We start from the raw sequence: 15,627 nt of genomic DNA, 5'->3' as shown, positions 1-15,627 counted from the left end.
CCTTCCCTCCCTCCTCCCATCTCGCTCTTCCTTCCCATCCTCTGTCCTCTCATGTCTTCCTCTCTCTCTCCAGTACGGCGAGGGCGTCCGAGGGTCCCACGTTTACCGGTGTGTGTAAGTGTTTCTCTCGCTCCAAAGGCCACGGCTTCATCACGCCATCGGACGGGGGCGCCGACATCTTTGTCCATATCTCAGAGTGAGTTTTGTGTGTGTCTGTTGTGTTGCGGCGAAGGTCAAACTTCACGGTATTTGTCACAACAGGCTTTGGATATCCTGACGTGTATGGAAGGACTCCGGCCAGAATATGATGATCATAACATATATGGACTGTTTATTTGTACTGAAATGTCCTTTTAATCACACCAGGCGTGGGGGTTGTCCGGAGCAGACTAGCCGTAAGACAAAGTTCTCGTATTCCCATCAGTATTCCCATCGGTGTGGGGGAACACCGCAATGTGCATGTCCAGTGGTTTTGATGGAAAGCCGATATTAAATCATGAGTGGATTTAAAGATGCAGTCCTAGGTGTCGGGGTGGCATGGCGGTCTATTCCGTTGCCTCCCAACACGGGGATCTCCGGTTCGAATCCCCGTGTTACCTCCGGCTTGGTCGGGCGTCCCTACGGACACAATGGGCCGTGTCTGCGGGTGGGAAGCCGGATGTGGGTATGCGTCCTGGTCGCTGCACCAACGCCTCCTCTGGTCGGTCGGGGTGCCTGTTCAGAGGGGGGGGGGGAGGGGGGGGATAGTGTGATCCTCCCACGCGCTACGTCCCCCTGGTGAAACTCCTCGCTGTCAGGTGAAAAGAAGCGGCTGGTGACTCCACATGTATCAGAGGAAGCGTGTGGTAGTCTCCCCGGATCGGCAGAGGGGGGTGGAGCAGAGACCGGGACGGCTCGGAAGAGTGGGGTAATTGGCCGGATACAACTGGGGGGAAAAAGCCAAAATGAAAATGCTATTTGCCAATTTACATATCGACAGTATTGAGAAATGAAGAAATGAAACTAGTCCAGAAACTGAACTTGCGTGTGTTGAGCAGGTAGTCGGTTCGTCACATCTTAGCATGACTTTTCTACGTCACCCTGGCTACGTCACCCTGGCTACGGCATTGGTTGAACTTCCTTTAGTGTGAATAATGACGATAGCACATTCAACACAGTGACAACAATATGGAGACATTTTGTTTATTTCCCACCTGGTTGTGATGCTGTAGGATACCGTGTTCCTCACAGTGCACTGCAGGAGGCATATTTGTGTGTGTGTGTGTGTGTTTGTGTGTATTATCTTAATCAGGTGATTGCTGTGGTTGTAATGGAGGATGGTGAATGAGTGTGACAGTCAAATAAGTCTCCCTCTGACTAACTGCCGTCATCCTCATTGTCGGTGAATGAGTAGGTGGTGTGTGTGTGTGTGTTTGTCTGTGTGGATGTGTAATTGCCACTTTTGTTTTCGTCACTGGCGTCAGACTGAAGGGCTGTATGTAGGAGTGTAATTATATACAGGTATACACTTTAAACACACACACAACACTGCAGCATAATGTAGTGTGAGTCAGGTTGCCGCTGAGGGGCTGACAGGAGGGTTGGAGGGTCTTTTTAGTCCTCTGGCTGTTTTAAAGAGCCGCTGTGCGTCACCCCCATGTCACAGAGTTCCTCTCTGTTGTTCCACCACCACAGAAGAACACGTGACAAGTCCTTGAGAGGTGTGTGTGATGAAAGCATACAGGGGAAAAAGAAAAGGAGGGAAAAGGAGAAAAGAGACAGACAGAAGCATGGTTGATGCTAGACCCAACAGGGTGTAGGCATGGAAGTAGCCATAATTGGCTGTTGCGTCGGCCAATAGACAGCGTGGAACCTCGAAGCGCACTGAAACATTTAGCTAGCTAGCTTACAGCTGACCTTAACACGGCCAGATCGTACGCACTGACTAGAAACAAACGATGCGCACTGAAACATTAAGCTAGCTAGCTTACAGCTGACCTTAACACGGCCAGATCGTACCGTAACCCTATCGCTAGCTAACTAACGTTAGCTTAATTCGCCCCAACTACTGCTCTGTCCGTCGGTCTGGCAGTCAGTGCGCTTCGAGGTTCCGCGCTGTCTATTGGCCGACGCAACAACCTATCACGTCTACTTCCGTACCTACACCCCGTTGGATCTAGCATCAACCCAGAAGCAGGGTGCGGCCATTTAATATCCGTCAAGTGAGACTAAACATGTTCACAGTGAATTGATTGGCATCACTTCTCAGACTTCTGGTCAGATCAAGTGCGGCACCTGTTCTTGTCAGTTTAATATCTGACAGGTCCCCTACCGGGGACCTGTCAGATATTAAACTGATTTTTGGAACAGGGAGACGGAATAAGGGCTTGCTCCATCCACTCCACTCCACGCATCAACCTGGTATTGCAGTACCTCCCAAGTTCCCCTTGGGGATGAATCAAGTATTCTGAGTTTCATTGGTCACACCAGTGCGCCTGACATTTACTAGGTATGCGTATGCGTAGCATTCTTTTTTTCTCCACCTGCATTCTGCGAAGACCACCTGCTGCATCCTGCTCTCTGACCCTGATGTTCTGAGCCTAACCCCCTCACTCCTCATGCCTAAACCTAACCAACGAAGGCAACGAGCACTAGCCAATCAGAGGCAGAGTAGGGCGGGCCTTTGCGGAATGCGGGTGGGGGAAAATAAGGCACGTGTATGTGTGAGACCGCGCCCTGTACTCCTCCTTAAAACATGCCAGTAATTCAAAATGAAGAGAATTGTTGATTATTTTTTCTTCAAGAAAAACGCTGCGAAGGTGTCCAGGTAGCGTAGCCTACCAACATAGGGACGGCGGTTTGAATCCCCGTGTTACCTCCGGCTTGATCGGGCGCCCCTACGCACACAATTGGCCGTGTCTGTGCATGGGAAGCCGGATGTGGGTATGTGTCCTGGTCGCTGCACTAGCGCCTCCTCTGGTCGGTCGGGGCGCCTGTCCGGGGAGGAACAGCGCAGTCCTCCCCCGCGCTACGTCCCCCTGGTGAAACTCCTCACTGTCAGGTGAAAAGAAGCAGCTGGTGACTCCTCATGTATGGGAGGAGGCACGTGGTAGTCTGCAGCCCTCCCTGGATCGGCAGAGGGGGTGGAGCAGAGACCGGGATGGCTCGGAAGAGTGGGGCAATTGGCCGGATACAATTGGGGGAGGGGGGAAAGGCAGAGGGGGGGTCCAAAAAAAGGAAAGAAAGACGCTGCGGTGCCCGTTACACCTGTCCTGGCCCTGAAAGGTCCAGCCCAGACCCGACATCATTGACGGAGGTGACTGTATTATAAAAGTGTATTATTGTGGTGCCAATAGGCGTGGTGGAATAATGTGGGCACACCTAAATTACATGCTAGTAGACCAAAATGAAAAAGTTAGTCTGGCACCCTGCAATAGACCGAGGCGTAATTTTTGATGAAAATCAAACTGCTCCTGACAATTATCCATCTCTCCATCCACCTACCCTCCTCCTCCTTCTCTACCTGTAACTCTCTCTCTTCAATGCCCACTCCTTCTCTTCCCTCATCTCTGCAGCATAGAGGGGGAGTACGTGCCGCTGGCGGGGGACGAGGTCAGCTACAAGCTGTGCTCCATCCCTCCCAAATACGAGAAGGTGCAGGCGGTGGAGGTCACCATCACCCACCTCAAGCCGGGCAGCAAGCACGAGACCTGGGCCGGCGACATCATCAGCAGCTGAACGCCGCCGCTGCAATTCGGGGGGGGGGGGGTGACAGAGGGGAAGGTGGGGGGGGGGCTTGGTGGAACAAGAGATGTGAGTAAGTTTGGATGGAAGCAGAAACGTCTAAATAGATGATGATGGCGGGGGGGAGATGCACACACACACACACTGACGACGGAGAAATTCTTGAGACAAAATATCCTCCATTTTGAAAAAGTTACACTCCCAGTGACAAGTCGACAATCCTCCGATATAAACAAAGTTAATCATTTCTTGTGATCCTTTTGCTCGCCAAGACAAAGTTCGTCATCCTTGCCAGTTTGAGTTTGTCCTTCAGACTGTGGAAATGAGTCGCTGCGTCGTGGCAGTCTGCAGGATGCATGCAAGGAATCACAAAATACACTTTTGTTTCGCACCAATCCACTGATTTCTTTTTCTGACCGTGTGTGTGTGTGCAACCCAGAAGGTACTTGGTGCCTTCCGGGTTGCACAGTATGAACACACCAAGTCCCAGAAGGCACCTGGTGTGTTCATATTCAGGAGAACCCCGCCTCCGTCTCTCATAGGAAATGTTACAATTGCGACGTACATGTGAGAGTGAATACAACACAAGCGAGGAAACGGGGATCTTGTTGCTTTGACTGGCAAACACACAGATTGCTCACTACAAGAGAAGCTACATTTATCAAATACAGCTGTATTACATGGTTTCTTGAATATTTTTAGGTATCCTATATGAAATCTATCATACTGTGTGCTGTTTGGAAGTGTTACACGTGGCTGGTTACAAGAAAAACTGGATTTAAAGAGAAAACGCACAGGTCTAAAGACATTTTGGGTAACACTTTAAAATTACCGGCCATTAACTACATGGAAATAACCAAGTAAAACAAATGTAACTGAACTATGATGAGTAATAGATGAGTAAAACGGGGGATGTTCTGTATCGCTAGTTTGCTGGTAAATATAATCGAGGATCAATTCCCACATCACATTGTACCAGACAAGTATTTTGAATCCTTTGTCACAGGGATAAATAGTAATTATCCGTTAAACTGGAGTATAAGGAGAATGGAGAATGTGGTTCTACCTCTATACTGTGGTTATGTTACTCACCAGGACATTCAGCATTCACCTGATATTCCAGTCCAACAGCTAATTATTCATCCCCGAGACACAAATGATTGGTAATGCTTGTTTGGTACAATGTGATGTGGGAATTTATCCCGTACAGTGTTTGATGGAGATCATATTTACCAGCACATTACCATGACAAGGTGAGAAATGGAAAAGCCATATTTTACTCAGTAAGTAGTTCAGTTACATGTTTTGTCCTCATACAAAATCTGCACACCGCGGTTAAAACGGCAGGGTTTTTTATGTAAAAAAAGATAAAACTAAGATAAATCATGTGAGAACTTCTTTCACCCTTGATGGGAAATTTCGACCTATAAACAAAGTGAAAAACAGACATTTGGGAGGGGGGTGCAAAACTTACCGTAACCTGGTTGCATAAGTGTACGAGGGGTGGAAGTAATAAAAATGGAGGCGATGAAAACGCGTTATTATGGATCCCACTGCTTTTCTGGGCAAGACTAGGAAGACCCGCCCCTACTCTATCTCTGATTGGCTAACCCTAACCAACGGAGGCGACGAGTACTAGCCAATCAGAGGCAGAGTTCGCGGAAAACGGGTACGAGTACTGGCCAATCAGAGACAGAGTGCCCAGAAAAGCAGTGGGTTTCGTAATAACGCCATGAAAACGGAGGTTCGATTCTCCCTAACCAATCACAGGAGACCAACGTATCCGCCAGAATCTGACGTCATTTGTAGTCGACGCTGACGCGTAGCCATGCCAACATGCTGGGTTTGCCGGGGTTTGGCGAGCTGAGAGAAGCGGAAACAAACTGCGGTGTTGGGCGATACTGAGAAGACGTGCCGTTTTAAAACTCGACGACCCCGCCTGCGGCGCTGATTGGCTAACCGTTAGTCCCGCCCCCCTTGAGGCGCTCATTGGGTAATCGCTTTCGCAACCGAGAAACCGCCGTTGCGTGTCGGGCCAGAAGAACCAGTCGACTCGGCGGAAGGGGCGGATTCAAATGAATGAATTAACCAATCCCGTTCAGACTCCTCTTAAAGAGGTACACACCTGCCATGGATTAAAATGGCTGATTAACCCCAAATAAAGTTGCGCTGTTCCTGACAACCTGGCTGCATCCTGCACCAAGAGTTTACAAAGCACGAGCGGGATCTCACTGTTGAAAGGTGTCGGATCAGGGGAGGGGTACAACAGAATTCCCAAGACAAAGCTTTCACTTTATTTTCACGGGTTGCGATTTCACATTAAAGTGGCGACCCCTAACGGGAGCAGCCGGAAGTAGTAGTAGCAATTTCACACTAAAGGTGGAACAACTTCTGACATGATTTATCTTGGTTCCATTTTTTACATCACCAAAAAACCTGCTATTTCCACAGGGGTGTGTAGACTTTTTATAGCCACTGTGTATGTGTTACTTGGTTATTTCTGTGCAATGGCTGGGCAGCGGTTTACAGCAGCACCACGTTTTCTCTTGAGGTTTTCAGAGAGCGTTGGTGTGTAATAAAGTGTAACTAACTACCCAGGATGCCGGGCTGTTATCCCTTCATTAACATATCGATGTGGGCATCTGTGTCATTCTGGCAGATCCACATCACGCGTGTGGACGTTTATCAGAGTTTAGGTGTTTTTGCCCAGAAACTAACCCAGCTGGAGGGTCTAGGCCAGTGTTTCTCAACCCAGTCCTCAAGGACCCCCTATCCTGCAGATTTTCATTGTAACCCTGCATAGGTAGCCCTGCTTGTACGTACTCGACCAATCATCTCGCAGCACTTAATTGTGCAAGGTGTGCAACGTCTGACAAAATTCATTGCTGATTGGTTGAATAACTACAAACAGGTACCTATGCAGGGTTGCAAAGAAAATATGCAGGATAGGGGGTCCTTGAGGACTGGGTTGAGAAACACTGGCCTAGGCGGTAAGCTCGAGGCCGTTGTAAATAGTCTACTAGCGCTGTTGCCTTAAACGCCGTGGAGAACTGGTGTCTTATAAGGGTTTGTGATGCAGTCGGCCTCCGCGTCTCTAACGCGAGGGGAGAAACGAGAGAAACCCACCGCGGCCGCTGAAATGCTGCGGACCTTCTTCACACATGGCCCACACACTTCCGCTTCACCCCGGGGAGGCTCAAGAGCCGCTCTTCCCGTTGCCCGCAATGGCTAAACACAAACCTTCTTTCGCGTTGGATTCTGTCACTAATCGCATACGTTGTGTGTCAACACAGGGTGTAACACAACACAGCTGCTGTCACTGAAATATTTATAGGCCTCTGTTGTCAGACCACTGCAGGGCTGTAAACACAAGACCTGATCGGGGGGTCATGAAACGCTGACAGCCTTGAAGATGTCTGGGAATGTTCATTCATCCAGGTCATGGTTATCCAAAGGAGTTGAGTCTAGTGCAACTGGACTTGGTATATATCCGTGCAGACGTTTTGCCTGTCCTCCAAGAGGCTTCATCAGTTCGTGCCTTCCTGACTAGACCAAGCAAGTCCGGACTAGCTTGGTCTAGTCAGGAAGGCACGAACTGAGGAAGCCTCTTGGATGAGAGGCGAGACGTCTTCACGGATATATACCAAGTCCAGCTGCACTCGATTCAAATCCTTTGGATAGCCTTGAAATGACCATTAGCCAGTTAGTATTTAGCACTTGATCTTTATGCATGCTCAGTAATCCAGGTCTTGATCTGACAACACAAATATAAAGACACAAACGACAACACCTGTATTGTGTTGTATGCTGCGCTGAAACACAAAAGCCACCGAAAGTTGGCTTTTGAACCTCGCAATGGGGAAGACCGATGTTTACCCTTCCGAGATGAAGCGGAAGTACGTCGGCCATGTTTGTGGGAAAAGGTCCATCACACCAACAGCCTTTAAGGATGGATGGAGGACCATCTGACACGGTCAACCACAGTAGACGTAGTGTGCTGTAGTTTTAAGCCAGGGGTCAGGACTAGGGTCATGAACGAGGCCTGCTGTACTTGACTTGAGCTGGATAACCTTCGGACGTGCGACTGATTATTAGAGGTGAATAACGTTTGTGCCTTCCTGTGTCCAGAGGTCATGCCTGCTAATCTGATTGGGTCTACTTCCTCCCAGTATGTAGACTTTAGACTATCATCCCCCAGGGGGAATTCCTTCCCTCAGCACTGTGGTACACATCAGACACCAGTGCACACAACAGCACACCGTAACAACATACAACGGCAGACTGCAATCCGCACAGTTTTTGCCCGGCCTTTGGGGCTATACGATGTTTGAGTTGTTAAATGGGGGGGGGGGTGAAAGCATGTTCACCCCTTGCTACAGTTTTAGTGATGATTAAAATGAAAACGATTGGGCGGCACGGTGGCGCAGTGGTTAGCGCTGCCGCCTCACAGGAAGAAGGTTCTAGGTTCGAACCCCGGGGGGGGGGGTCATCCCAGGTCGTCCTCTCTGTGGAGTTTGCATGTTCTCCTCGTGTCTGTGGTGGGTTTCTCCGGGTGCTCCGGTTTCCCCCACCATTGAAAATACATGCATGTTAGGCTCGCTACTCCTGCCTGTGCCCCCGAGCAAGGCACGGCGAGACGAACTGGAGTTGGTACACAGCTAGGATGGGTTAGATGCAGAGAAGAATTTCCCCACGGGGATCAATAAAGTAGTGAAATGTGTGTGAGAGTAGAAATCAGACGTCCCCCATGTTACCAAAATCTGTGTCAAACACTAAAACCATATACTTCCATACTGAAAAGGTTACCCCTCTCTGTAAGCAATAAAGGTCAAAGTCACTATGGAAGCAGATTGTAGGAGTGTTAAGGTGTGTGTCATCTTCAGATTGGATAACCTGCATCTTTTAATTGCGGGTAACATGAGACTGTGTGTGGCGCTGATGAGACTCTTTGGGTCCCAGGCTGAGAAGTTTGTTAAGACATGAAATGAAATCCAATAAATGTCGCGTTGCATTGAACCCAAGTGTGTGTCGAGATTTAATTTTACGGAAAATCGCCTTGATTTTAGCTCAAACTGGCGGGACATGAGGTGCAACATGTAGCGCCGTGGCATCGGACAGAAGTGTGCATCTGCTGCCCCCTGCCGTCCTCATCTGTCCATGACAGGCTCACATCCACCGTCCGCGTCGACACACGGTGGGAAAAGGTGGCTTGTCTTTTCCCCATCTGAAGACGTTCACGGGTTCAGTCTTCACACTGTCAGACGCCTCTCTACCAACTTCCTGTCACGTGTCATGCCACGCCCAACTCTGACTCTAGCGCCGGCCGTGTATGAAATGACAAAGTGTTCCCGATATGGACAGAAAATGACAATACATCTACGCAAGATGAAACACTGCTATAACCTCGATAGTCAGCAATTCTGAGTGTTACCAGCTGGCCTCACGGGGGCGCTACACCACACCACGGGAATAGGCAGTAACAGTGGGATATAGTCGTCATATCATATAGTAGGACTCTATGAAATAGTAGAAGCACATTGCTACATATAAGGGATGATGTAGTGAGCCGGTCCATCCATCCATCCATCATGCTATCCCAGCAGTCATTGGGCGGCAGGCGGGCGGGCGGACACCCTGGACAGGCCGCCGGGCCATCACAGGGCCGGAAATCATTTTTAAATCAATAATTTGCATCAAAATCGTTGACTTCTGTGGTAGGCAGCCAGGTGACACAGCTGTAAATCACACTGAAGGGGCTGATGACGCAATAACGACCGGCTCGCTGTGCATTACCCCGCTTATCGCACGGCTGCCTACCACCGAAATCAACGATTTGACGCAAATTATTGACTTAAAATGTATCGTGCTGCTTCCGCTACAACAAACGACCCGTTAGTTTGTTGGAAGTGCGTCCATAGCAACGGTCCGCTATTCAGAAAGACAGAGCGTATGACGTAATTGACCAATCAGAATCGAGTATTCAACACAGCCGTGTAACGTTAGTATATAAAACAATGTAGTGCATCCGCTACATAGTAGCACTACATGAGGTAGTACTGAGTACTTTTGCTCCGTAGTAATCATATCATAGTAGTGCTGGATAGGGTTCAAGTTATTTACTGTTGTGCAGACAAAGCCAGTTGCACTGGGCAAGGAAGTTCTTTGTTTGCTGCCCTCGCTGATGCCGTTGTTAAAATAAAACGAGACTATTAAGTACCCCCATGCCCCAAAAAGCAAGATTATATATATATATATATATATATATATATATATATATATATATATATATATATATATATATATATATATATTCAAATAAAAGTAAGTATGCGTTTGACAGTAAATATTCATTAAAAGTAGTAGTGGTTAGCACATTTGCTACACAGTATCCAAGTCATTGTAGTATTAGTAGTATATTTGCTACATAGTAATGCTAACATAGCCAAAAGTACATGTCATGTGGAGTACAATCAGTGTACGTGTGTCTTAGATCATCAAGAAGCGTGAATAGGAGTATCGAAGTGTCTATCTATCTACCTGTCTATCTATCTATCTATCTCTGTCTACTTGTCTGTCTGTCTATCTATCTCTGTCTACCTGTCTATCTATCTATCTATCTATCTCTGTCTACCTGTCTGTCTATCTATCTATCTATCTATCTATCTACTTGTCTGTCTGTCTATCTATCTATCTATCTCTGTCTACCTGTCTATCTATCTATCTATCTATCTCTGTCTACCTGTCTGTCTGTCTATCTATCTATCTATCTATCTATCTATCTGCCCATCTATCTGTCTGTCTGTCTGTCTGTCTGTCTGTCTGTCTATCTATCTATCTACCCATCTATCTATCTATCTATCTATCTATCTACCCATCTACCCATCTATCTATCTATCTATCTACCCATCTATCTGTCTGTCTATCTATCTATCTATCTATCTATCTATCTATCTACCCATCTACCCATCTATCTATCTACCCATCTATCTATCTATCTATCTATCTATCTACCCATCTATCTGTCTGTCTGTCTGTCTATCTATCTACCCATCTATCTACCCATCTATCTATCTATCTATCTATCTATCTATCTATCTATCTATCTATCTATCTATCTATCTACCCATCTATCTATCTATCTACCCATCTATCTATCTATCTATCTACCCATCTATCTGTCTGTCTGTCTATCTATCTATCTATCTATCTATCTATCTATCTATCTATCTATCTATCTATCTATCTATCTATCTATCTATCTATCTACCCATCTACCCATCTATCTATCTACCCATCTATCTATCTATCTATCTATCTATCTATCTATCTATCTATCTATCTATCTATCTATCTATCTATCTATCTACCCATCTATCTGTCTGTCTGTCTGTCTATCTATCTACCCATCTATCTACCCATCTATCTATCTATCTATCTATCTATCTATCTATCTGTCTGTCTATCTATCTATCTATCTATCTATCTATCTATCTATCTATCTATCTATCTATCTATCTATCTACCTGTCTATCTACCTGTCTATCTATCTATCTGTCTGTCTGTCTGTCTGTCTATCACAAAGTGTCACATGTTGCTGAGTGAGTACAAGTTTGACAGTACAACTACAACAAAGATCTAGCGGTACACATGTAGAACAGAGGCCCGAGGACACACAACATGGGCAGCAACACACATCTTGCAGACACACACACAAGACAAGTCACATCACACAGTCTGAAGCGCGGCAAGACGTTGTGGAAGTGATGGAGTTATTTATACCCCTGCCCGCCAGCCACCGTCTGATGACACCCTGCATCCACCTCCCTATCTCTGTCTGTCATCACAGCAGCCCCGGTACGGACGCTGCCTTCAAACACACACGCACGCACACACACACACACACACACACACACACACACACACACACACACACACACACACAGCTTACCACACACACTCACACAGCGGTGCAGACAAGGACACACTCATCTCATGGAAGCTGTACGCATGAGTACATTTTTTGCACACACACACACACACACACACACACACACACCTGTAGTAGTCCACATACATAATTACATTTTCCACCTCTTAGCTTTACACATGCAGACATACCTACAAATAAATATGCATCTTTCTTTTACCCTCTCTCCCCCCCCCTCCCTCCCCCCCCCTCTCTCCGAGGGCAGTGCGGCGCTGCACGTACCGTGTAATCTCCAGGAAGTCATTAGGGGGGACGAGATCAAAGGCGGTGTGCGACGGGATAAACATTCCTCCCTCTCCTTTGCCCCCTCGGGGCTGGAGGGATGGACGGACAGCTTCCTCTTCTCCCCCCTCCCCCCACCCCCCCCTGCGACTGCTGCTCCCCCACACACCACCGGAACAGCTGCGCACCACCACCCGCTCCACCTACGTAACAAGTACACCATGGTAAGAGTGGAGAGGTGGAGGCAGTGCCGGGCCAGGCCTCCCTGGGAACTTCAAAGGCGCCGAGAAAGGCAGTAATTGGGGGGACGGGAGTGCTGCACCCGGAGTACCGGGGGTGAAACCCCAGCGCTGGATCTGGGTTACTGCCGTGGACCGACGGCTCTCCCCTCTCCGCCGCCGTCCTGCAGACCTTCCCTCGGCCTCCCTAAACGACCGGCCAACAGCTGTGCCCAGATAGGCAAGACCCGAACCGTCGCTTCGGTGGCTTTGGAGCATGGCGTTCCCCGTTCCCACTGCTGTGTGTGTGTGTGTGTGGGGGGGGGGGGGTCCATAAGCGTCATACACGAACCATCTCGTCTAGTCTGTCGTCTGGGCCGCGTTGCGGTCGCCCGGTGTCCAGTCTGGGAAGCGTACTTGGCTGCGTGCCAGCGGAGACCCGGGGTACCGGCCTCATCTGCGCGCCATAAAACGCTTGTTTCCGGCGGATTCCTGTACGCACGTGTACTGGGTCTGCAGGGTCTGTGCCACGAAACCAGACCACAAGGCATGCAGGGCCGGCTACAAACAGCAGTTAATACCTCGGTACGCAGCCGTACTACGGTGGGGGAGCCGACCAGCGATCTAAACTCTAAACTACATTTAAAGAAGCGTATTTTCATCGTGTTTAACAGTCAGAGGTAAAAAAAATATAAGTTGTAATATCATGTCCGAGTAGTAGTGTGATGCGCAAACATAGCACCGGAAGTTAAGAGGTCTGAAACCGCTTCACGTTATTACCTTTAACATCCGGGTCCCTTCACAAACCCCTGACGCAGCGAGCCAGGAAAGTAACCGCTAACACTTGTGCGCCATTAATTCGCTGATGCAACCGAAAGAGCAGTTGGTCAGAGAAGTTCTTCACGCGGGGGGCAGGAAGAGGCATGCGGGGCAATTACTGTCACGACTACCACTGTCACGATGATTACTGTTAACATCACAGTTACCGTTAAGTAGTACTAGTAGTACTACTAGTTGTAGCAGTGGTAGAGGCGGTGGATGGTGTAGACCAGGAAAGATACTGACTATGACCAGCAGAGGGCAGTAGACATTCATAACTTCATTTCTGCTTGAAAACTGGAGTCCATGAATAAAATACGAATAAGATGAAGACGGCGCGTGAGTGAGAGAGAGACCACGAGTCCCTACAAATATAGGAAAGCCGTGATCTTTACGCAAATTGGGGACATTTCGTCGACTCCTTTAAGGGTGGGTCTATTTTAGGGTTAGAATAAAGTTAGGGCAGTGGTTCTCAACCTTTTTGGGGTCCTGGACCCCCTGCGTATTTTTGATCTACCCTGAGGACCCCTCCACCTGATCTTGGGGGAGGGGGGTTGCAATTGGATAGAAACAGTAGAAACTGCATTTTAAATTGCATTATAGCATTTATTCACTCTTTGGGGCAAAAATAAGAGCTTTCAGTTGTAACTTAGATATAGTTAACAAAACAGAATTCTTATGCAGTAACTTTCAGATATATGTAACAAAACAGAATATGTATTCAGTAACTTTCAGATATATGTAACAAAACAGAATATGTATTCAGTAACTTTCAGATATATGTAACAAAACAGAATATGTATTCAGTAACTTTCAGATATATGTAACAAAACAGAATATGTATTCAGTAACTTTCAGTTATATGTAACAAAACAGAATATGTATTCAGTAACTTTCAGATATATGTAACAAAACAGAATATGTATTCAGTAACTTTCAGATATATGTAACAAAACAGAATATGTATTCAGTAACTTTCAAATATATGTAACAAAACAGAATATGTATTCAGTAACTTTCAGATATATGTAACAACGCAGAATTCTTATGCAGTAACTTTCAGATATATGTAACAAAACAATATGTATTCAGTAACTTTCAGATATATGTAACAAAACAGAATATGTATTCAGTAACTTTCAGATATATGTAACAAAACAGAATATGTTTTCAGTAACTTTCAGATATATGTAACAAAACAGAATATGTATTCAGTAACTTTCAGATATATGTAACAAAACAGAATATGTATTCAGTAACTTTCAGATATATGTAACAAAACAGAATATGTATTCAGTAACTTTCAGATATATGTAACAAAACAGAATATGTATTCAGTAACTTTCAGATATATGTAACAACACAGAATATGTATTCAGTAACTTTCAGATATATGTAACAAAACAGAATATGTATTCAGTAAGTTTCAGATATATGTAACAAAACAGAATATGTATTCAGTAACTTTCAGATATATGTAACAAAACAGAATATGTATTCAGTAACTTTCAGATATATGTAACAAAACAGAATATGTTTTCAGTAACTTTCAGATATATGTAACAAAACAGAATATGTATTCAGTAACTTTCAGATATATGTAACAAAACAGAATATGTATTCAGTAACTTTCAGATATATGTAACAAAACAGAATATGTATTCAGTAAGTTTCAGATATATGTAACAAAACAGAATATGTATTCAGTAACTTTCAGATATATGTAACAAAACAGAATATGTATTCAGTAACTTTCAGATATATGTAACAAAACAGAATATGTATTCAGTAACTTTCAGATATATGTAACAAAACAGAATATGTATTCAGTAACTTTCAGATATATGTAACAAAACAGAATATGTATTCAGTAACTTTCAGATATATGTAACAAAACAGAATATGTATTCAGTAACTTTCAGATATATGTAACAACAGAATTTTTATGCAGTAACTTTTAACAATGCAAACGGGAGCGAGATCTCTTATTAAAATACAATAAATTACACTTGTGAAACAGATGTAATTAGAGAAAAAAGTCCTGTTACCCTTTATAGTTTAGGTAGATAAAGGTCTCAGTCACATTTGAGTAAAATAATCCTGTTTCTATAAATGTCATAGGATCTTTTTTTTAAAGATATTTTATTTTCACGGACCCTTTGCAATTACACCACGGACCACTAGGGGTCCGCGGACCCCCGGTTGAGAAACACTGAGGTAGGGTATACATCCTGATGGTTAAGGTTAGGAGCTCAGGTATGAATTCAGGATTTCATATCAACTATTTTGCATTTTTCCCCCCGTTTAAGGGTTGACATTTTGACATTTAGTTTGTGGTTGTGGCTTTTTTATCCAAAGGCTCAATTAAACACTTATCGGGCAAACGATAACAGAGCCGAAAGGTCCATCTGTCACAAAACACCACAAATGGTACCACAAAAAGCCAAATGAATGAATGGAAACAACCCCAAACGATCACAGATCGCACCACAAAGCAGGCTTAAGTACCCGAACAGACTCAAGTCGATAATATTCTCAAATTCCACAAAACCATCTCCAAGTTTGCTCCAAAAGAGGCTGTCTTAAAAGAAACACGTTTTTATTAGGGGTGTCATGTAGGCCTAAATGTTTTTTTTTATTGTGTTGTGATTGTTATAT

General features: G+C 45.7%; 1 protein-coding gene and 1 pseudogene across 8 annotated transcripts in view; both read left to right on the top strand.

Annotated features, from left to right (window-relative positions):
• Positions 1-3,739, top strand: part of carhsp1 (calcium regulated heat stable protein 1) — a 43,386-nt gene extending 39,647 nt beyond the window's left edge. For all 8 annotated transcript variants that reach the window (XM_056288262.1, XM_056288264.1, XM_056288265.1 and 5 more), the window contains 2 exons: positions 74-196; positions 3,555-3,739. In XM_056288262.1, the coding sequence (XP_056144237.1) occupies positions 74-196; positions 3,555-3,717 (286 nt within the window). In that variant the 3' untranslated portion in view covers positions 3,718-3,739. The remainder of the gene's footprint in view (positions 1-73; positions 197-3,554) is intronic.
• LOC130120165 (U2 spliceosomal RNA) lies at positions 2,237-2,443 on the top strand (annotated as a pseudogene).
• Positions 3,740-15,627: the final 11,888 nt, after the last annotated feature.

Source organism: Lampris incognitus, chromosome 10, assembly GCF_029633865.1.
Source record: "Lampris incognitus isolate fLamInc1 chromosome 10, fLamInc1.hap2, whole genome shotgun sequence".
Taxonomy (NCBI): Eukaryota; Metazoa; Chordata; class Actinopteri; order Lampriformes; family Lampridae; genus Lampris; species Lampris incognitus.
This window is presented reverse-complemented; position numbering and strand designations above follow the sequence as displayed.